Raw genomic sequence first — 23,491 nt, 5'->3', positions numbered from 1 at the left:
ATAATTTCACAGTGTACTAATTAGCTTAATTACTATTTTGCTGTGCTCAGCTAGGAATCCGTTATAGCCAATAAAATACCAGTGCTCTTTTGTACAGATGTCTGCAAATCCAACCATGAACAGGAAAAAAAACACAAGAAAACACTTTTTACAGCTAGCAAAGAAATTGTTGATAATGTGCACGATAATGACCATCGATACCCATATTTTCGTGCATATCGCCTAGTGTGTACACTCTATCTAGTTATCAATGCACATTCCCATGGGTTGTTAGTGGAATGCAGCATGGCCCCCACTCCCCTCCCCAATTGTCGTTCATCGCTGCCGCCATCGGCAAGTGTGTATGTACGGCACCCTGTCGCGGGACAGTCCGAAAAAATGCAGTTTGCGCTTTTCTTATGTGGCTGACCTCCCTTGATATTACAATGTAAGGCAGAACAATATCATCTGAACTGAGCAAAACTTCAATAGCACTTTCAGGCGCCATCTAGTGGAAGTGGAAATCGCATCAAATCCCCCCATAGAGTTAAGGAGCAGCGATAATCTTTTATCATATAGAATTTACTAATGAGAAATAACATACAGAATTGACAGCAAAATAAGAATATTACCCTCCTCAGAATATATATCATGCAAATATAAGAGTGGAGAAGGATATGCACGGTGATGTAAGAGGATGCTGTGTGTAACGGGTGCTGTGGTTTCATTGCAGAGATGATCCGCATTATAATTGCTCTGTCGCTGGCCGTGTGCAATGTGGCCGCCTTGAAGATTGGAGCATTTAACATTCAGGCCTTCGGAGACTCTAAAATGACAAAACCTGATGTCTCTTCCATCATATTAAAGGTAAAGAGTTTTTATACCACTTGTTCTTGTAAGTAGATATTTATGCCTGTGAGTTACCCTAAATAAATGTAGAATTCAAACACCTTCATCCATATGCTCATCTTCCATCATCCAACTCCTGTAATAGGGGTCAGGACGACCCCCCTCCATGGTTGTGTGGTCCCTGTTGTCCTACTGTAACCCTTGTCCATCCTTGCAGATACTGTGCCGATATGATATAGTCCTGATCCAGGAAGTCAGAGATGCAGACCTCAGTGCAGTGGAAACCCTGATGTCAGAACTAAACAGGTCAGAATATAACACACTCTCCACCTTTTACTGCCCTTCCGACATTTTTCTGAAGCCAGAGTTTAAGGTGTATGGGTTAAAAACCGGAACCGGACCCTGGAATGCCAGACCGGACAGGCTCCATTCATCAATTTCTGTCTTTCCAAAGCTTGTAGTGTCCGGTCCAGGGGGTGCCTGTCTGTGAGTGTCCTGTCTGGATGGGCTGCCTGTGACACCTGTCACCAGGGAGAGGAGAAGGGGGGGAGAGAATACAACCTCACTGTATAGTGCGGGCATGTAGCAAAACCTGGAACGGTCCGGACCACACGGGGAGGCTGTAATCTCCCCTTTCCCATGTCCCTGGTGAAAGCTATGACAGGTATCCCCCTGGACAAGACACCCCCTGGACGACAAGACACCTCTGTACGCTGCACCCCCGGAACCGGACAAGACCCGGAATGCAGGGGTCTTGTCCCAATCTGGTTTTTAATTAGTCCCGAGTTTAAGCTGATGCCAAATTTGCCTCACAAGTGGGCGCGTAGATTTGTATATAGGTGCAAAGAGACACAATAACTCCATAGGTGTCCGTAGAAACACGTCTATGTATTTATCACTTGTATACCAGTGGTAGCAAAGTCACATTAATGGTGTAAGGTTCCGGTGAGATTTCAGGGCATACATAAGAGAAAAACCTGCACTAAAAATAAGGGTGTGTAGATTTTATTTTTCCACCCACTGTAGATAGAACCAGACTTACCTGTTTGGCTGACTTACCTGATTAGCTTTCCCCAAGCCTCCCACGTCATTTCATTCAAAAACATGCTGGTAGGTTACTGCCTGCCGACCAAAACCTTGGACCCAACCGTGTGTTCGCGAATGTAGTGGGTGAGCTCCAATGAAGTCCATTAAACCTCCTCTGGAAGCAGCCGGGAATCCCTGCTTGAGTACAGGTATCTTAGTAAGGGTCTCGGTCATTGTGACCCATCAGTGCTTAAGCACAGATATATTTAACACACTTCTTTACTACACTGCTTGTGGGGTTTGGGAATGGATTTCTGCACAGTATTCAATATTAAACCTTATTTAAACCAACAGTTAAATGTAATCAATAGGCCAGTGGTTCCCAAGGCCCCCCATATCCATATCTCATCACAAATGGTTAAATAAAGTTGACTGACAAACTAATGAAGTCACCTGTGGCTAAGCATGGATATTACTAAAACCTGGACCGTTGGGGTGCCTTGGGGACTGTGGGTCTGATTCAGACCTGACCGCTAATCTGTACTTAGGCAGTGGACCGTGAGATGAAAGATGTCACCAGACAGAAAGAGCCCCCTTGCTTACGTGAGAGAGAATTGAGAATGGTTGGTTAATCGCAATCCACTGGTAAATACATGCGCAATTCACCGGAACCTCAAACAGTTTTTGATATCTGTGCAATTGTAAGTCTGAAGCTTCCACTAATCTATGAGTGAGTCAGGCTGGAAGTGGTCATCACTGATGTCACAGACTCACCTCAGACCCGCCTCAGAACCATGCCTGAATTTTTTTAAACTCAGAAAATGACAACCCTAAAAAATGGCGGTCTTCCAGCCTTAAGTGCTGGCTTCCTCTCAGTCAAAATATGGCTCCATTGCGTTTACGATCCTTACGCACATTCTGTCACTTGAGAACGTCTGCAATAGACCTGGTGATATAATCTAATTGATCATGTTGGTGGTGCTCCCTGGAATCATAAGGCACACTGGGGCAGATGTATTAATCCTTAACAAGAGATAAATGCAAGGGTGATAAAGAGAGATAAACATCCAACCAATCAGCTCCTTACTGCCATGTTACAGGCGGTGTTTGAAAAAAGTCAGTAAGGAGCTGATTGGCTGGACATTTATCTCTCCTTATCACACTTCCATTTATCTCTTGTTAAGGCTTAATACATCTGCCCCATTGTTCAAAGAAAACACATTCTCTGCGGAGATGCAGGGAACAGAAGAAGGACCCTTGTTTAACATCTCATATCTTGAAAAAATAAGAATGTAACTTTTAATAACCCTAATTTAAACTAAATAGCAGTATCGGTCAGAATGATGGCATAAATTCAATAAAACCAAGCTTGTGTTATGCTGAGTACACACTGGGCGATATGCCATTAACGATATGGACGATATCAACTGCATGTACAGAGCAGGGGCAGATGATCCTGACTGATATCGGTCATCTTGAATACCCAATATCTTTCTCCCACGGCATCGCCGATATAGTCAACTATATCGGTGGCTGCAGGTATGACTCAGTGTGTACCCAACATTAGATGAATCAAACATAGATAGGATCCTTAATTGAATCATCTATTTGCATGAGACCTATTATAGTCAGTATATTTTTGGGGTCAAAATATTATCGGAACTAAAAAACATGGCTGATCCGTGAACAAGCCCTGTATGGGTGAAACGCGCGTGTAAAGTCCAGTATGGGAGAAATACATGGAATAAACTATTCCAGGTGAAACGTACGTAAGCAGTAGTACCTGTTCTGAACATACGAGGCTTCACATTTCTGGTGCACCTCATCTGAAGCTATGTTAGGTCAATCTAACATAAGATTGATTCTACTACATTTATTGGAGGCCATCATTCTGTCCAACGTGGCTGTTTATTTTAAATCTATGTTAATAAAAGTCAGTCTTTTTCTAGTAATCCCCACTATTAGTGAGCGCTGAGCATCTTCCCATTAAAATGGTATTTTATTTATCATGTACGGTGTTATATATTATTATGTTTAACAACATTTCTATTCATTTACAGAAAATATCCTCAGCCCATATATTCCTACGAGGTCAGCGACCCTTTAGGAAGAGACTCTTATAAAGAGCGTTACCTGTTTGTGTACAGGTGAGATATCTCTGTATACACTTCCTTATGGCATAGTACACAGCCTGGCTATAAGTAGGATGCATCTGCGACTCTATGCTAAAGCCCTTCCCTGGTATACATCTGTGCCTCCCAATGTGATAGGACAGAGCGTGGGTAGGTATGGTCATCGAACGTTGTTGACTGTAAACCATCAATTGTAAGTGGTCAAATCGGTTGGTGGTAGCCGTGGATACAATGCTTTAACCCCCTGCTGTTTAAAGAGGGCCACAGTTGCAGCACAGTGCTGCTAGGCGGTTAGCCTGCAGCCCCACGCAGCCTCCAACTCCCAAATACAGGGCAGGATGTAATGAATTCAGGGTTCGATTGCCATGCAGGATGCCTGCCGAACTCTGACATTTTGTTTACATTACTTGCAAGACAAAGTCGTGTTTTTCTGCTATGAGCAAAAACAGCAATGGTAAAACCATCAGTAGTACTATATAGAATAGATATTGACCATTGCTGGTTGATGCCACCATTACTATCACTGGTACCCACCTTTGGTTTGCATGCCATACCTCAGTGTGCGACTCAGATTCAGATCATTATCTGGAAACACTTTTTTTAAGAATAAAAAAATATATATTTGTGCAACTGAGTTTCTCATTGGGTTGTAGCAGGGTTGGAAGGGGCGTGTGGGGTATTTTGTCTGCGGCATTACGGGTTGTGCAGTGATGGTTGATCGGAACACTAATCAGTTTTGAAGAATTCTTGTGAAGAGAAGGGGGGATGAGAGGCCAGACTTCCATCTTCCCAATTGTATTGCTGTTGGCTGAAACCTCCTGCTTTCGGGGCAATAGCTTAGGAACCATTTAAACATATAAGTAGTTTGCCATCAGGAGGTGACCGAAAAGATAATAACATAGTCTAAATCAACGTGTGAGTTCCTATGTAAGCCTAGTTCCCAACATGGCTAAGCCTCCTGGCCATGCAAAAACCACTTTGACAATGAATCACATACACTGGCTAAGATGAAGTCTTGGTCTTTATGTTGTAGCAGGTAAACAGCATACCAGGTAATCTGCATAAGCAAGCAAGTTTACAGCATTGCAGCACACAGGTGTCGCAGTATGGTACTAACTCTTCAGTAAGCTCCAGTGGTCCTTACCGTAGCCCACACCCGACCTATCACCTGGGCGGCTATTCCACATCAGGAACAGTGACCATCTGCCCTGGAAACACTTATATCAGGAGAGCATAGGTGCTGTTAATCAGCCCAACCCTGATCACATCAGTTTCCCTGCTGCTGCTGCTTTAAAACCTGGTGCGGATCCTCCACATGATCTTCATGTGGAAGTATGCCACAACATGTATTAACTGACATCACAGAACTGTTCTGTTATGACGCCTGTTCCTATGTGATTTGGTAAATGTGCCTTTTTGCTAGTGTTGTACTGCTGGCAGCCAGCCTAGAAGATGACAACAAGAGATGACATATATCATGTATCAGTGCTGAGGTTGGCAGATTTCCCAGGCCACTTACTGCATTGGAGAAGGGAGCTCACTGGATTCAGCTGTAACCTGAAGAGCGTACAGGTTTCTGGCCACAGAGTAATGACGCATTTGTCCCCTAATGGATTACACGTGGCTCATGTATGCAGCGGCACGGGGATAATTGATGATAATGTGTCTAGATGTGTTGTAGTCACACGAGAACACCTGAGTAGGTGATAGACAATGTAAAACACCCGGAGACTGATCCTAAGGCCGGTAATTATTAGAACGATATATTCACGTTTTGTCTTAGTGGAACAACAAATTGTGAAACTCGTTCAGTTTGTATGCAGGATTGCACTCTCCTGCAGGTCGCATACGAGATCTTCTGGACGGCTGTCATTATCGCATACCTCCAGTTTATTTTGGGACGGTGCCGCATCCTGCCCAGGGCCGGTAGTGTCCCGCGGTGGGGTGGGCAGTTGGGAGTCCCCCTTGCTACCTCCTGCACTGCTGAGCAGAGCGGCGGTGAATAGATTCCCCTTGTCCCGACCATCCGTTCCCAGGCAGCTCCCGGCACAGCAGTAAGAGGCCTCCCCTCTCCGGAGTGGGGGGAGTGGGGGAATCAAGTGCCAGCCAGTGCAGCAATAGATTGCCATTCAGCTGGGTGCCATGATGAGAGTGGCCCGGCAGCTAAGCAGGGCTGAATTTGGGGCTCCTCTGATCGTCAGGGCCCGGGTCAGCTGTCCCCTTTGACTCCTTTGTCACCGGGCCTGGAAAGCAGAGGGACAAGGGGCACGGCCAGCAACTCTCACAGCGCTGGCCACGCCCCCATAGTGGCAAGACAGGGCGTGGCTTCGCAATCTCGGGCATCCCGCAAAGCCATCCCCCACTTTTGACTGACACTATGCCCCCTTTTTGGGCCCGTGCATGGCAGGCCGCGCCAGAGTCCCGACTGGGGACTTCTAAAAGTTCTTAGGTATGTTATCGTGTGCAGGACTAGGGGTGGATCTGATATAAGGCACACAGGGAAGTTTCCTGGTTGGCTAATGTATCTCTGATGCCTGTTTTGTTTGCTTTGTGGCCCTACCCCTCAAATGACAGACAGCCTATAGCACACATTACACTGAATTGTCCCCATTTGCTGTTATTCCATCTCTACAGTACAGTAACTTTGCCATCAAGGGATGAAGTCATGACCAGTGGCGTAACTATAGCACCGCAGCCCCCGCCACCGCTGGGGGGGCGCTGTGCATATGGGGGCGCCGGGGGCTGCGGTGCTATAGTTACACCTCCCCCCAATCCCCCGCAGGCTTACCTATTTCGCTGGTCCCGGCGGCTCTGTTCTTCTGCTGAGGACCACCACAAAATGGCCGCCCCCATATAGCACACAGTTCTCTGAAACTGTCTGCTGTATGGGGGCGGCCATTTTGTGGTGGTCCTCAGCAGAAGAACGGAGCCGCCGGGACCAGCCCGAAAGATAAGGCTGCAGGGGATTGGGGGGGTTTGAATGGGCGGCGGGGGGCGCCCCCCCTAACGGCGGGGGCGCCCTAAATGTAGCTACGCCGCTGGTCATGACTCTGTAAAGCGCTGCGGAATATGTGTGCGCTATATAAGAAACTGTTAATAAATAAATAAATGACTACACAGCATGTTACACAGCTGGTGCTGCCCATGTCGGGCCACATCTACAAAACTTTCCAGACCCACTTTTAGTTCCCAGAATATGACTGTCTAATGTTTTAGACTGTACCGACTTGTCGCCAATCCACCTAGACTATGACCTGACCTGCCATGTTGCACTCACAGCTCGCCCAACTGTACCTAATCCAAAATGGCCACTTTGGCTTCATGGTCAAATGGAATTATCCTGGCACAAGCAGCAATATGTTCAGAAACCCTAATACCCGCTGTCTGTTTCTACCCCATAGGAATGACAAGGTGAGCGTGCAAGATTCCTATCATTACCACGATCACAACATGTACACCGGAGAAGACACCTTCAGCCGGGAACCATTCGTGGTCATGTTTAACGCTCCAGGGACAGGTCAGTAATATACTTCTATATAATATCATAGTGTAGATTACTATATATTACAGCAGATAATGTGCCCGCTAATGTGAAAGATAAGATCATTAAAGTCAGTCAGAATAATATATTATTGTATTAAACATGAGGCTATAAGTAAAGTGCTTTTTTTAAATAGAAATCTTTATTAGGCAAAGAGTGACCCAAAGAAGCGCCCAATCCGGTATGGCCGCTACTCCACAGATCCCCCCTGTTAGTGGGAGATATAATGCAACAAAGGAAAAGAAAAAGAGTGGAGAGCGCCAAAGGTTTACCAACCACCTTAATGATATGCACAGTGCAAAAAACACAGAATACAATAAAAAGTCAATTTTTATTAAAAATTAGATGATCATATCAGGATTTCATCTTTTGAATGCAGTTTCAATAACCCGACGCGTTTCGTCTTGAAAAAGACTTCATCAGGGGTTTAATACATGCACTGTTGGTGGTAAAAATTACAATAAATCATACAGAAGATCAAGATAAAATATACATAAAAATTAAAAATATGCAAATAGGCGTTTAATGACGCCCTGGTACATACCAAAAAAGCAAAGGATCAACAGGATTGATCTTAAAACCGAACACACCTGTCCCTTATAGTGGATAGCGGTTTCCAAAAACGGTGAAAATCTAAAACAAGTTGTTATAACAAAATGATTAGAAACCTATGGTGTTCGGCCATATATTAGGAGGGTGAGCACATATAGCATGTCACAATTTGAAGAGAAGAGAAACATACTAATAGAGGAAGTGTAGGAGGAGGAAAATGGTACATAGAGAAAACTGGGATCAATATTATCCCATATGACATACCTTTATTGTGGTATGGAATCGTGTCCTTAAACAGAACTGTGGTTGAGGGTTAGAATCAATGGGTGTATAGATCGACCTTCAAGTAGGTATAAAAATTGTGGGTGCCTGAATAATAGTGAAGACCCCATTAATATCTAGAATGGTATATCGAATGGATTAATTAATTAAAAAATTGTCGACATACCAGCTGATGACAGAGAGTAAGTCTGTAGGTCGACACACAAGATTGTTTTGCTAGACAATGGTTCTCCTCAGGTGTGTGTAAAGTCCACTAGCAACGGATAATCAACGGGATATAGTATCTAAAATGTATAAGTACTAAACATTGTATTATGCTATTTATATGGACAAGGTAAAAAAAAAACCTAAGAGTATTATGTCACCATCCGCCGGAGGGGACCTGTCAATATGCAATAATGGTCCCATTGAATAATAGAGACGCTGGGGGAGAGTTTCCACCCCTTGTCAATAAGTGAGTTGCATACTTTAGTAACAAAACATATCAGGGTTAGAATAATGGGACCAATCAAATCCATACTTTAGCAACAAAGCATGTCAAGGTTTCGATTATGGGTGCAATCAGATCTAACATATGAACAATACTGAACTAGAGACAGATATAGTAATCATACCATAGTGCTTAATAGCATAGTTACAACCATACTAACAGGTTAAGCTGTAAATATACAGTGGCATTAAACATATGGGTAGACCAAGGGCTGATACAACATTAACATGGTGCTCTAAAATAAAGATGTATCCACACTGACAAATTCGATGACGGAGATACAGAGTAATTTAGCATATGACTAAACCATCCCAAAGTTCCCTTACCTGTCACGATGTAGACGCCAGTAGCCTGATAGTGAGACTGACCCTGCTAGTGGCTGGCCTCTATATAAACCCAGACCCTTCATGAGGTCATATCCGGTTTGAGGGAATGTGTGGACAAAGCAATATGCGTGCAGTTTAGGCGTATGGTTTAAGGGGAAGTGCTGGGCACATAAGGTGAGAAAAAAAGTGAATCGCCATAAGCGCGATGTGATAGCAAAACTTTGTAGTGTGAATACCGCAAGCGTTCCAGCTATGCGGGTCAGTCACACTTACGATGGAGTCCTTCCGTTTCCTGTGTACGGAAGGGAGCGTCTCCTAGGAGACGAGGCGCAGCTTGCGTTCCAAATAAGGTACGTCACTTCCTGTCAGGGAAGACGTGAATCGTAGTTACTAGGAGACAGCTAGCGTTCCAATTAAGGGAAGCCGCTTCTGTATGGGGAGACGTGTCGGGGAAGACGTGAATCGAAGTAACTAAGAGAAAGCTTGCGTTCCAATTAAGGAAAGCCGCTTCCTGCATAGGGGGACGTGAGACAAGGTTGCTTAAGTGAGGTATCGCACACTTGTGCGTGGGGGGCATTTACTTCCAATAAATGAAGTGGCGTGTAATGACAAAGAAACAAGTTACCTATAAATAACGTCATGGTGGCTGTGATGCCAACCATTCGGTGCACAAGGTACCTAAAGAGAGGATGGACTCAACCGTCAGTGGGCATAAAAATCGTGAATACATAAAAAGTAGTGTTGCTAATATATAGCCTACTTATAGATGATATGTCATGTCATATTATAACTAAGGTACCTCATAATAAAAGAGGAAAATGTGTTGAATGTTTAATACCTCATTGTGTTTCCCAAAAGAGAGAGCACAATTCAGATGGTTAGGTTTAGGTTGAACTCAGGGATGGCTTAATCTTACATTGCATGTTACATACAACAAAGAGCATATGAATTGTGACTTATACAAACATAAATACAAATAAAGTCACAATGAGCAATATTATGCATGGTGATGGAAAGAGGGACATAGACCAAGAGGGTAAATAGATGACTCAATTAGGGACCAGATAAGGAACCAGAGCGAAATAAAGTACAATAGGGGGAAGTTAAGGAAGAGATCTAGCAGTAACAGTAGATAGACCCATTTAGGTCAAAAACGAAGCTATATCAATGTTCTCATTGAGACCTTTTGGGAAGAGTGTGTTGAGTGTATATATCCAAAAGGTTTCACGTTTGGATAACTTAAGATCCCTATCCCCCCCTCTGGGATCCTGTTCAATCACCTCCAGAATGGTGAACATGAAGCTGTTAGTATCGACCTTGGAGTCATGCTTCTCCTTAAAATGTCTCGGGACACTATGTATGTCCAGTTTGTGCTTGATATTGCGAATGTGCTCCTGTATCCTGATTTTGACTTGTCTTTTGGTCTTGCCGATATAAGCTAAACCGCAGCCGCAGGTGATCCTGTAAATGACGTATACTGAATTACAAGTGGCTGCGTGGTTGAGTTGGTACTGTTTTTTCTCAATGGTGCATTTGAAGGAACCCTTCTCCATATGCTTACAACATATACATCTTTGACAGGGTGTACAGATGATTCTTTTGGTAAGAAAGTTGACTGGAACTGTCTTTTTAGAAGTGCTGGCCTTGAGACGGCTGGGGGCTAGGACACTTTTGAGGTTGGTTGCTCTGCGAAAAAGAAGATCAGGTTTGGAGGGTAGATGTTGCCCTAAAACATTATCCTTAAGTAGGATATTCCAGTGCCTTGTAAGTATCTTTTTAATCTGATGGTTTTCTTTATTAAATTGTGTGATAAAAGATCTTCTCTCGAATGTCGGTTTTTTACTAGTTGACTCTGATGGTAGTAGGACCTCCTCCCTTGTTCTGTTAAGCGCTTTGATTCTGGCTCCTTCGATTTTCTGTGAGTTGTAACCTTTCTCTAGAAAGCGCTGGGATAACAGGTGGGATTGGGAATGATAGTCTTCCACTGAACTGCAGTTCCGCCTGAGTCTGATGAATTGAGAAAATGGTACGCTATCTTTCCAATTTGGATGATGGCAGCTGTCATATGGAATAAAACTATTACAGTCAACATCCTTGAAGTGCGTTCTGGTGGATACAATCAGTCCGGGTTTCCCAGTCAGCTCAAGGTCAAGATAGTCAATGACACTCGGATCCGATTTATGGGTGAACTTCAAGTTGAAATCATTGGACTGAAGATCCGTCATGAATTGTTCAATGCTTGTATGATCACCGTGCCAGACGAATATTAAATCGTCTATGTATCGCTGGTAAAACAGGATATGGGCCCTATGTGCAGATTGGTAGATGTGGAGCTCCTCCCACATACCCATTAGCAAGTTGGCATACGATGGGGCAAATTTAGTCCCCATCGCAGTGCCGGTCTTTTGGAGAAAAAATGAGTTGTTGAATTCGAAATAATTATGCGTAAGTATATACTTAATGCTGCTCAAGATGAATTCGATTTCCTCGCTTGTATGCTCTGTGTATTGAGAAAGTATATATCTTACAGCTTCTAAACCCTTTTGGTGGGGGATGGACGAATAAAGCGCCTGGACATCGACTGTTAGCCAACAATACCCTTCCTCCCATTTGAATTGACTTAATTTATTGAGAAGAGTGGTGGAGTCCTTCAGGTGTGAAGCATTTTTCAAGACATAAGGCTGGAGGAGAGTGTCGATGAAGTGCGAGAGATTACAACTTAGGGAGAGGATGCCGGCCACAATTGGTCTGCCGGGTGGTTCTGTCTTATTCTTGTGGACCTTGGGGATGTGGTAAAATGTCGGTGTGACTGGATATTTCACAAAGAGGTAGTCGAACTCTTCCTTCCCTATCAGTGATTTTCTCCTGGCTTCCAGGAGTAATTCATAGAGTTCATCCTGAAATTCTTTGGTTGGATTTTCCTTCAATTCGTTATAAGTAATGCCATCAAAAAGCAGGTTGTTGGCTTCCTTCAGGTAGTAGTCGGTGGACTGGACTACTACTGCTCCGCCTTTATCGGCGTTTCGGATTACAAGACTGTCATCTTTCTTGAGGGTTTTGATGGCTCCTCTCTCATCAGATGGTAGGTTGCTCAAGTTGTTATGATTCCAAACCTTAATCTTTCTAAAGTCTTCACAGACCAAATTGTAGAATATGTCAATGTTGCTACTCCTGGATTCAACAGGATAGAATTTAGATGGGTTGGAGACCCTAGGTGGAATTTTGTCCGCATTAATTGGGTAAGGATTTTTTATAAAGTGTCGCTGTAGGGTGAGGTTCCTAACGAATTTATTCAAATCGATAAATAATTTAAATTTATCAACATGTCCATCTGGAGCAAACTTGAGGCCTTTGTCTAATAAAGAGACCTGTGCGGTGCATAGTTCCCTACCCGAGTTGTTAATGACTCCTGCCTTTTGTTCTGGAATAATGGTTTCCTTTTTTTGGGGCTTCTTTCCGCCCCCTCTACAACCTCTTCTTCTCCATTTAGGCATCTCTTGATCCCTTTTGGGGACTCCAGCCTGTTGCGTAGGGTTTCTTCTTTTTCCAGGAATGTTAGACCCTTTCTTCTCCCTAAAAAATGGACCGGAGATATTTGTTCATTTGACGTCGACCTACGTCTCTGAGATCTGTCCTCATATTTTTCATGATCGAGTTGATAACGACCCCTCTGGGGTTCCCTTCTATTATAAGAGAAGCGGTCCTCTTGGTAGGAGGGGATCCTCTGTCTGTTACCTCTATAATTCGAATGGTCCCTTCTTGGCCACCTCTGGTGCGGTTCAAATTTGCGTTCGTCTCTATAGACCGGTTTCTGCCAACGATCATCCTGTCGTCCCCTATAGTTTTGTCTATAGTTATATCTATTCTGTTCAGTATTGCGGGTTAGGGGGGTGTTATAGTCCCTTTTCTTCCTGTTCTCAGTTGACCAATTAAGTGTCTGTCCGGTTAGGTAATCATTCCTGTCTCGCATGAATTTTTTTTGTTTTTTCATTATAATTTCATCCTCCAGTCTGTCTAGTTTACTTTGAAGGTCTGCGGAATCGCGCTGAAACTCTTCACTGTCGGCAAACTTTTCGGCTGCCTTCTCAATTTTTCCTATTTCCTCCTCTATTAAAACAAGCTCTTTCTTTCTTTCATTAACGATAAGTGTGATTAACTTGAGGGAACATTCCTCTAATAGATTGTTCCAATTTTTGATGAACGATTCGCTACTGTTGCCTATGTTGGGGACTTTGATGAGTCTCAGCCCTCTGGGGACACGTCTCACCTCCAGATATTTTTCGAGGGTGACGATGTCGTACCAGGTTCTAAGCTCTTTAGTAGCAAGACTTTCTGCTGCGTTGAGCAGACCATAATAATCATCATCTTCCAAAGAAAAAATGTGCTCATCCTCCAAAAATATATTTTTGCTCTTAGCAGATCTTTTGGATCTATCATTAAAGAAGGGCATCTTCTAATAGGGCTGCTACCTTTAGGTCCTAACAGAGTGAGGAAACAAGAAGGCAAAGAGTGACCCAAAGAAGCGCCCAATCCGGTATGGCCGCTACTCCACAGATCCCCCCTGTTAGTGGGAGATATAATGCAACAAAGGAAAAGAAAAAGAGTGGAGAGAAATCTTTATTAGTTCGAAAACGTATTAAAACGGAACAACAAGCACCTTCTAAAGTGACGGGAGATTATGGGGCGATATTCAAATGGCACATTGTATCATGCATATGGCACCCATTAAGGTCGGGTTTAGGTGCACAAAAGTGCCTAAACCTGGCCAAACTAATGGGCTCTCTACCCCATCACCAGAAACTGTTAAAGACCGGCGGCAGGCGTGAACGGGTGACGTGACGGGCGCCCAATAACTGAATCCCCCCCTAGGAGTCCCAGAGGCTATACGTAATGTGAGCCATACCTCACAAGGACGATTCCCCCAATGCGGATGATCTGGGAATTGTGGAACACTGCGTGATAAATCCCAACTCACGGATGGTTGGAATCTGTCAATCGAGGATTTCCAAAATGTTTGGGTTTGTTTAATAAGATGGGAGTTCTGGTGATGGGTTGTTGCTATGGGCAGCCAATCAGAATCTACTTATTTGTTAAGCATCTTCTAGAAGATAATAGATAAAACCTGATAGCAACATCCCATCTTCATTAGAACTCCCATCTTAGTAAATAATTCCGGTACTTGTGGAGTATCACGGCTCCCACGATGGCCATCGCACATGAAAAAAATCGCATCGCATGTGTTTTTTAACAGAAAAGCATCCAAATGCATTGAAATTAGTATCAAACATGTTCAATGGCCCCCAAATGTAATTTTTCAGGCTGTACAACCCCCACTATCAACGCGAACCTGAAGCGTGGCGAGCGCAGCGAGCCCACGAGGGGCGGCGGTACGCGTCCTACGACCTTTTCATACCCCCACTATCCACGTCGGCGTGGAGAATAGAAAGTGTGGAGAGCGCAGCGAGCCACCGAGCCCGAAGCGTGGCGCGCCCCGCGAGGGGACACGGATACCTTCACAGGTATCCGTGTCCCCTCGCGGGCTTCAAAGGTGTCCGTGTCCCCTCGCGGGCTTCACAGGTGTCCGCGTCCCCTCGCCACACTTTCTATTCTCAACTCCACGCCGACGTGGATAGTGGGGGTATGAAAAGGTCGTAGGACGCGTACCGCCGCCCCTCGAGGGCTCGCTGCGCTCGCCACGCTTCGGGTTCGCGTTGATAGTGGGGGTGGTACAGCCTCAAAAATGACATTTGGGGGCCATTGAACATGTTTGATACTAATTTCAATGCATTTGGATGCTTTTCTGTTAAAAAAACGCATGCGATCGCATGCGATTTTGTAAAAAAAAAAAACCTGTAAAAAAACCTGCAAAAATCGCATGCCATCGCATGCCACTATATATGGCATGCGATGGGAGCCAAGATAATCCACAAGTACCATAATTCCTGTTGGATTTTGCCGAACCTCCGACCCAGCCATCAGGGGAATGGAGGGAATTGCCCCAGTTCTCGTCTACATACTTCCAAAATGTCCCTTTTTCCCACGGGACATGGTTTTTGGTGACTGTTCCAAGTTCTGCCCGGCGGGGGGAGCATTTGGGAGTCCCCCTGTCACAGCAGTGAATAGACGCAGCGTGCATGGAGACGGAGAGACAGGGGACATGGCCAGGAGCTCTCGGGGCTAAATGGGGGCGTGGTTTCATGGTCGCGGACATTTCCACAAAGCCACGTCCCTTTTCCGTCAGACCACTCCCCTTTTTTCAGGATGCGCAGGTGTCCTGATCCTCAATACATTAAAGTTGCATCTGATGTACAGGTTCCATAAGACTTTTACCCGTGGTTTCCCAAACATGTGTATGGCGAGAACTGCCACGCAGTCTCCACGATGCTCCCATGAACAACATGTCAACCTTTTGTCAATGTCGCTCTTTTGGTGTCGACATTTTGACTGTCTACCTAGACATTGTCCGCGAGTCATCCGGATCCCTAGGTACAGTTTGTGATCTGCCGTACACTAGACATTCAGGGGTAAATTTACTTAGATGGGTGTTCTGTTGAAGATGGGATGTTGCCCATGGCAACCAACCAGATTCTATCTAATATCTTCTAAATAAATCAGTAGAATCTGATTGGTTGTTATGGGCAACATCCAAACTTCTATAGAACTCCCATCTTAGTACATTTACTCCTCAGTGTTAAGTATGTACACACAATGCCGGCTGCATGCAGCGTATATGAGTAGCCTGTACCTATATCATTTTATGTTTGTCCACAGTTATTGGAAACATTATCCTGGTCCCATTACACTCTGCGCCCAAGGACGCCGTGCGGGAGATAGATGCTCTGTACGATGTCTATGCCGATGTCTGCGACAGGTGGCAGACCGATGTAAGTACTGGCACATCATGGAGGGCGGGGCTGAGGTGATCAGTGTCACGTGACTCCCCAAGCGTCACGCCCAGACCCCACCACATTTACCTCACGCCGTTACCTCAGCCCCTTCTGTAGCTCGCCTGTATATAAGAAGGCAGGGAACAATGGAAGTTACCTAGACACCAAGGGGTACATTTCAAGGTTCTAAAAATGAAAAGAGGTGAGGGGAAATTTAATTGGATGAGAGATTCAGAAAGTGAGAGATTTGGTAAGAAATATACAGTTTGTTTAAAGCGGCAATCATTTACATGGCAAAATCAAACTGATTCTGCAGTGTAAATGATTGCCGCTTTAAAAAAAATGGATATTTCTTAACACATCTCTAACTTTCTGAATCTCATCCTATTACATTTCACCCGTGATGTTACCAATGGCAACCACTCAGAGGGCCAGATTCTCTAAGCTTCAAAAGTGATAAAATGGAGAGTGATAAACAGCCAGCCAATCAGCTCCTGTCTGACATTCTTAAAACACAGTCTGTGACATGGCAGGTAGGAGCTGATTGGCTGGCTGTTTATCACTCTCCATTTTATCACGTTTGAAGCATAGAGAATCTAGCCCAGATTCTGTAGATCATTCCTCTGTGGAATCTTAGAACATGATAGCATCTGATTGGTTGCTATGGGCAACATCACCTCTCTTCATTTTTTAGAACCTTTAGTAAATGACATTTAGAAATAAAACATTAAAATGTTATGTCGAGATTTTCCAGGTCTATGTCGACCTTGTGCATGTCAACTGATAGGTATCTGGATTCGGAGACTAGGGGCAGGCTGTAATGCAGTTGGTGGCTGTGTGGGATGCCGGCCTATTAGGGCAATGATTAGATTTCCCAACCGCCGGGTCAGGGTATAAGGTATAGTAAACATGTTTCACAAACCCAAACCCCAATCTAGTTTTTGGCTGTGATTGGAGGAATCAGGCATTCCGAACGTGTTTAATTTCCCAACAGATTGCTGATTATCGGTGACCACTGATCAGGGGGTTCCATAGGTTTGGGGGGGATCACGCTCACTGATGTATAGGCGCCATTAGTAGGATATATTCTCAAAGATATGATTAAGCCACCAGGCTGTGTCGAGGTGTCTAGGTTCTGGTCCCTAACACTACATGGTCATAGCACGCACTCTGGCCGGGTGCCGGATGACGCTCCAACAGGAGGGGATCCCGACAGTCAGTATCCCGACTGCCGGTGCTCCGACAGGGGGAATACCGACCCACAGGGGGCTATTCAATGGAGGGAGAATAGAACCTGTGGTGAGTGTAGCCGGCCCCCGAGCCCACAGCTTGGTGAGTGCAGCGAGCCCACAAGGGGCTTCTTTACGCTCGCCACCCTGTCAGAGCACCGGCAGTTGGGATTCCGACTTCGGGATACTGACCGTCGGGATCGCCCCTGTCGGAGCGCCATACCACACCCCTCTGGGCTATAGAATTGTCTACTGCAAATTGAGAGGGAACTCACCGGGAGTCATCCCTAGATCGTCCAAATAGCACTACAAGAACCAGCATGGCGAGCAGGACCCTCTAATCCGGGTGTGGATTATTAGTCAGTCAATAGGTCTACCCCAAAAGGTTAACATGCAATAGGTCGACAAGGTCAAAAGGTCGACATAGGAAAAGTTGACATGCTCAAAATGTTGACATGTTTGAAATGTCGACATGTAACGAGGTAGACACATGAAAAGGTCAACATGAGTTTTTTATTATTTTTTGGGCATCAATGTTGACATCCGCTCACCATTCTCTATTATATTCTACCTCTTTGCCGACATGGATGGAGTAAGAACAAGCCAGTAAAAACAAAAAGAAATCATGAAAAACCTTGTCATGTGTCTTCCTTTTTCATGTCAACATTTTGACCCTGTCGACCTTCTTCTTGTTGAAATTTTGACCCTGCCGACCTTTTGGGGTACATCTATCGCCTGTCTATACAGATAGTGGAGTAACTACTGTAAGGCAGCCCCAGCTGCCGCTTGGGGAGCAAGCGACAGTGGGGTCTGTGTGGGCGCCGGCAGGGCTATTTTTCAGCAAGCTCCAGCAGGAACTGAGGCCCTTATTCTAGTTCACTCTTTCTGACCAAATATTTCTTAGATGGACAAAACCATGTGCACTGCAGGTGAGGCAGGTGTAAAACCCCACCCAAATCTAATTCTCTCTACACAAGTAACACCTGCCTCACCTGCAGTGTACATGGTTTTGTCCATCTAAGAAATATTTGGTCAGAAAGAGTGAACTAGAATAAGGGCCTCAGTTCCTGCTGGAGCCTGCTGAAAAATAGCCCTGGGCGCAGGCACCCGCTGTACGCACTGCTGCCTGTCACTGCCCACTGGCTGAGCAACAGAGGCGAGTCAGCCACAGCATTATCACCTCACACTGGAGAGGAGCCTGTGGGGGGAGCAAAGTTTATAGTTACGCGACTGTATACAGACACTGTATATCTATCAGCTGGAGCCACACTTATCCTTCTATCTGTCTGTTATGACCCCAGTAGCCTATCTATAATGGTTGCACCCATTTAATTATACTCACCTCGCCATCGGTCCTGCACTGGCTGTGCAGCTGCAGAAATCACTGGCAAAATGGCTTCCGCAGCAATAGAGGGTCCCCAGGAATACAACACAGGCGCCATTTTCCCTGAGCCCTCCGCAGTAGACTGCACCACCAGAGAGGAGTGGGCCCAATCAGACCCTGCACCCCTGACACCTCCTCTCTTAGGGGGAGAGTTACTAAGATGGGAGTTCTATTTCACATGGGATGTTGCTATGGGCAACCAATCAGAATCTACTTTATATTTATTTAGCACCTAAAAAGATAATAGATAGTATCTGTGGATCTTTAATAAATCCCGCCCTTAAAGCACCTCTGTATTACCCAGTCTTGTTCATACCTCAGACCCAGGACTTACTGCTCCATCTTAGTTCGTTTATTAGTACTTCTTCTCTTGTTCCCTTCTGCATGTTTCAAACAGAGCCTGTAGCATGACAGTTAGGAGCTTATCGATTGCTACTTTATCTATCTTCGGATGAACTCTCCCCAAGCTTTTGACACTTCTACCCGGTGAATAAATTATGCTGTCATTTATTCTGTGTTTTTCATAGAATATTATTTTTCTGGGAGACTTCAATGCCGGCTGCAGCTACGTCCGCAAGTCTGACTGGGACAGCATCCGCCTGCACAGCAGCGAAGACTTCACCTGGCTGATTCCTCACGATGTTGACACAACTGTTGGAAACACGTTCTGTGCGTACGACAGGTAACTGGCAGAGGACAGGCCTGATTCAGCATAAATCTTTCTCTATTGGGCAAAACCATGTGCACTGCAGGTGGGGCAGATGTAACGTGTGCAGAGAGTTAAAGGGCATACACAAGGAATCATTTTTACCCCATATCTAAGGGAAAGATGGGGTATGTTTGGGTGATTCATGCATATTGCATCATTATAGCCCAGTTGCCGGCTGAAAATGATGGCAATTTACAATGAAAGGTGTGTCAGATTTTGCATCACCGTTGTGCTCTGGAAAATGTGACAGTTGGTGAACTCTGCCTGTGCACCTAACACACATTGCATCACCACGTCGCCCACTCCTGACCCCTAGTCCTCCCCTCTTGGGGCCTAGATAATTATGCAAAATACTATATGCCTCTGTCTGTTTCCATGGTGACCATGACACTGCCCATTTGCCCCAGTTTGGAAGTTTTTTTTGGCCCACGATAGTGACCAGTAGCTGCTATCTGCCCATGTGAATCACGTTTCAAGGTGGGCGGGGCTAACAACTTGCAGCTGATCAGATTGTCAGAACACTTTGAGCAGTACAGAGTATTTCAGGAGGTGAGTGTGCTGATCTAGTGAGGAGTCCAATTGTATGTCTGTGCACGTAAAGACAGGCTTGTATATAACACAGGCAATATCATGAAGCGGTGGAGGGGAACGGAGGCAAACGGGTGAATTAAATAATAGAAGGATCGGCAAACACAACACAACAGAAACAGCTCAGGGCATTGATTGGTCAGGAGAGAATAGGGATCAAACTCGCCTCTTTATACCATAACTGTCTCTTCCTTCTTCAGAATTGTCATCAGTGGCGCAGAGCTGCAGGACGCTATTGTTCCCGACTCAGCCAAGATATTTAACTTTAACGAAAAGTACAAACTGTCTCAGGAGCAAGTAAGTCGCCACAATAACACCAATAATAATAACAACTTCATAAACAGATCATAAATATACTGCACTGGCTGTGTATATTTATTTTGTTTAACCCTTTGAGTGCCAATATCTCTGTTAGAGATGTGCAAAATATCTGCAAAAAAGTCCCAGCATCGCTCACATTTGTTATATAGATTAAAATAAAAAATGCTTTGTAAAAAAAAAAAAAAGATATTTCCTATATAAGGTAACATAACAGGTCATTTTGTTAAATAAAAATGTTTGCTTGGCATCTGTTTTTGACAAATTCGCTTGGCACTCAAACTGAATCAGGCCCAAGGTTACTATTTCCCATCGTAGTCCAAGTGGACAGTATGAAAAATAAATCTAAAATGTTTTCAACCATAGTCATGTCGACCATTTGAACCTGTCGACCTTAAGCACAATCAACCTTATGACCATGAGAACTAGCAACTGAAATACAGCCTGTAAACTGGCAGTTAGGAGCTGATTGGTTGGAAGTGTATCTCTCTGCGATCTTTGATACATCTCCCCCATAGTTTAGGTAGACATTGACAACCTCTGCTCAGAACGGTGACGCTCCCTCGCACCGTGCTCAGAGCGGTGACGCTCCCTCGCACAGTGCTCAGAGCGGTGACGCTCCCTCGCACCGTGCTCAGAACGGTGACGCGCCCTTGCACTGTGCTCAGAGCGGTGACGCTCCCTCGCACCGCTGGTTTGTGACAGAACCGACTACAACTTGTGCTATTTTTGTTGCAGGCTCTGGCTGTGAGCGACCACTACCCCGTGGAGCTGGAGATGATGATGGTGTAAGCCAGGGGGCCGTCACTGTGTATTACGGGAGGAACATTCGTACATCAGCTATGGCCAGCCTACGCCATCCTTTCACCCATCTAAAGCTTTCTGCGCACTGGGCCTAATTCATGTTTGTACGCAATGCCAATGTTCACTAACAAAGCGATTAGTGGCAGACGGGTGGCGATCGTAGTGCCCACGTGCCAAGTTACCTTTCCAAACGCGCTCGCAAGCAATGGTTTGGGCGGAGTGAACAGGGAGTGTTGTCACAGCCGGTACTGGGGTGTGTATCTGCTTTCAGCTGCAACGTGTACACAGAGACACAGAGGCGTAACTCTGGGAGGCAATAGAGTCATCTGCCGCCAGGCTCCTGCTCCCAAGGGGGCACCTCTTATGCCCTGCAAGTTTGAATTAGTTAATTGAAAGCTGTTGATATCACTTCTGTGGCTGACTCCCCCTCCAAACATCATTTTAGCAAGTGTCACACCCTGTATTAGACCCGTCACCTGTCTTACTGGTGACAGACAATGTACTGATTGAGGTATTTGTGGGGCACCAATATTATCCTGCATCCGGGCAACTCGGGCAAACTTACGCCACTGCAGAGACACATGGTCGCTACTGCTGCGGCCAGTCTAGGGTTACCCTTACACTTAATGCTTCCCGTTCTTGCATATAAGATGCACACAGCAAATCAATTCAGAAGGCGGCAGTTTAAATCCCAAACATTGGCAGCAAGGTCCAGATTTGCTACTGGACCCGTGAGGCAGGGGCGGCACATATTACGGGCGGCAGACAGCCACGCTGACTGAGTCAGAGTGGTCACTGCCGTGACGGTGACTAGGCTGCCGCTGGCACTGGAAGCAGCATGGAATCGGATGGCAGAGCAGGCAGCTGCAGGCCGAGCGGGCAGTGACGAGCTGTGGCTGAGCCACTGCCGCGCGGCGCCCATAGAAATACACACAGCCTGTTGGCTGCGGTGTATAGAAGGGGTGCACAGGGGGCGGCCTGACCCATAAATCCAGCCCTGTTGGCAGCTCTGTAGCCTAGAAAATTGCACTTGCAAACATGCATATGTACAAATATGAACTAGGCCCACTGTGCAATCATCAGACCCATCAGCTGGTCCAATTACTGTACAGAATGCAGACTACACCCGAGGCCAACAGTCGTTCTCAAGCCGATCGGATTGTCTCCCGGACATCAAGAGTGCTGACACCGTGCCACAACCTACCGGACAGCATTTAAATACACCACCATTTATCGTTCAGGCAGAAAAATTACCTAGGGGTGTGTGTATACAACCAATCAGGAGCCCACGGGATCATTTCCACGGTCAGATACAAAAATTACATGTGAATCCTACTATCTGGTGTGTACTGGGAATTTTCTCCTATGCTATACAATAATGTATCCATCTAGTCAGGAAATGATCACACGTGTAATTAATAAAAATGATGTCCTACACTTATCACACATTCTATGTATTACAGGAAATAATTACTACTAGTTACCAGTTTGTCAAAATGACGGAAAAACATAACAGTAACGTCAGCACCTGTGCACGCCCTAACACTGCCACTTGAATCGGGGATGGCCATCGTTTTTAAAGTGCCGGGACACTGAGCATAGCTCCGCCCCCTCAACACCCACTAAGCCTCGCCCCCTTGTTCTGATTGTCCCACAGGTCAATCAATCAAACACAATGGATGACCATCTATAAGAAAAAATATCGATGTCATCCATTGCATAGTTAAGCACTATCGATGGCCAGTAGCAGAATTGCCATCGATGGCAACCATCGATAGCAATGGCAACGGTGGCCATCTCTAACTTGAATAGCTCCGTTGGGTGTTCACAACAATTAAGTACCCCCTAAGAGGTGAGGGGCAAAGGTATCCTTTTATTATATAGGATAAGAGAGATGTTAGGGTGAGCAGTAACTAGCCCCTGGCGGTTTACTGTAACTTGTGGGACACCTCGAGGCTGCAGCTGGGTATTACACAACAATGTATGTACTGTACACAGAATGCTCTGTTATATAGGACACCTCTATGGAACTCGTGCAATACTGTCAAATAAAAATAACACTTTATATGGGATTTAAAGAGGGGAATGGACATTAATATGCTACATGTCAATATTTGATTCCTGTCTATCGAATGTTTTTAAAGAATTACTGTGAAAATGTTCATTTATAATGAAATTTTTTTTTGCACAATTAAATATAATAATGGAAATGAGCAACGCCTCTGTCTAATGCGTTTCACATTCAGTCCGCAGACTGTGCTCTGCGTCGGTCCAGTATCCCAGCACCTCTCAGGCTCTGCTCTGCCTGCTGTAAGACTACAGTAGCAAGATTATTGCACACAATACATTTATTTATTACCAGTTAATAATATAGCGCACACCTATTCCGCAGCGC

General features: G+C 45.1%; 1 protein-coding gene across 1 annotated transcript; it reads left to right on the top strand.

Annotated features, from left to right (window-relative positions):
* Positions 1 to 711: 711 nt before the first annotated feature.
* On the top strand, positions 712 to 23,276 carry LOC146019972 (deoxyribonuclease-1-like). The gene is made up of 8 exons (XM_083152681.1): positions 712 to 846; positions 1,046 to 1,134; positions 3,915 to 4,001; positions 7,388 to 7,503; positions 15,949 to 16,061; positions 19,205 to 19,359; positions 20,175 to 20,271; positions 21,031 to 23,276. Exons 1-8 carry the CDS (start codon positions 715 to 717, stop codon positions 21,082 to 21,084), a joined length of 843 nt encoding a protein of 280 aa, XP_083008807.1. The 5' UTR covers positions 712 to 714; the 3' UTR covers positions 21,085 to 23,276.
* The last annotated feature ends 215 nt before the right edge of the window (positions 23,277 to 23,491 follow it).

Source organism: Crinia signifera, chromosome 7 (assembly GCF_055691185.1).
Source record: "Crinia signifera chromosome 7, ASM5569118v1, whole genome shotgun sequence".
Taxonomy (NCBI): Eukaryota; Metazoa; Chordata; class Amphibia; order Anura; family Myobatrachidae; genus Crinia; species Crinia signifera.
Note: the sequence above shows the minus strand (reverse complement) of the source record. Positions and strands in the feature narration are given on the sequence as shown.

Bases quoted from the DNA above. Each gene is read 5' to 3' on its own strand.
- LOC146019972 (XM_083152681.1), top strand. From the start codon at position 715: ATGATCCGCATTATAATTGCTCTGTCGCTGGCCGTGTGCAATGTGGCC. The intron at 1,135-3,914 runs GTCAGAATATAA...ATTCATTTACAG, and splicing joins CTGATGTCAGAACTAAACAG to AAAATATCCTCAGCCCATAT. The intron at 7,504-15,948 runs GTCAGTAATATA...GTTTGTCCACAG, and splicing joins GTTTAACGCTCCAGGGACAG to TTATTGGAAACATTATCCTG.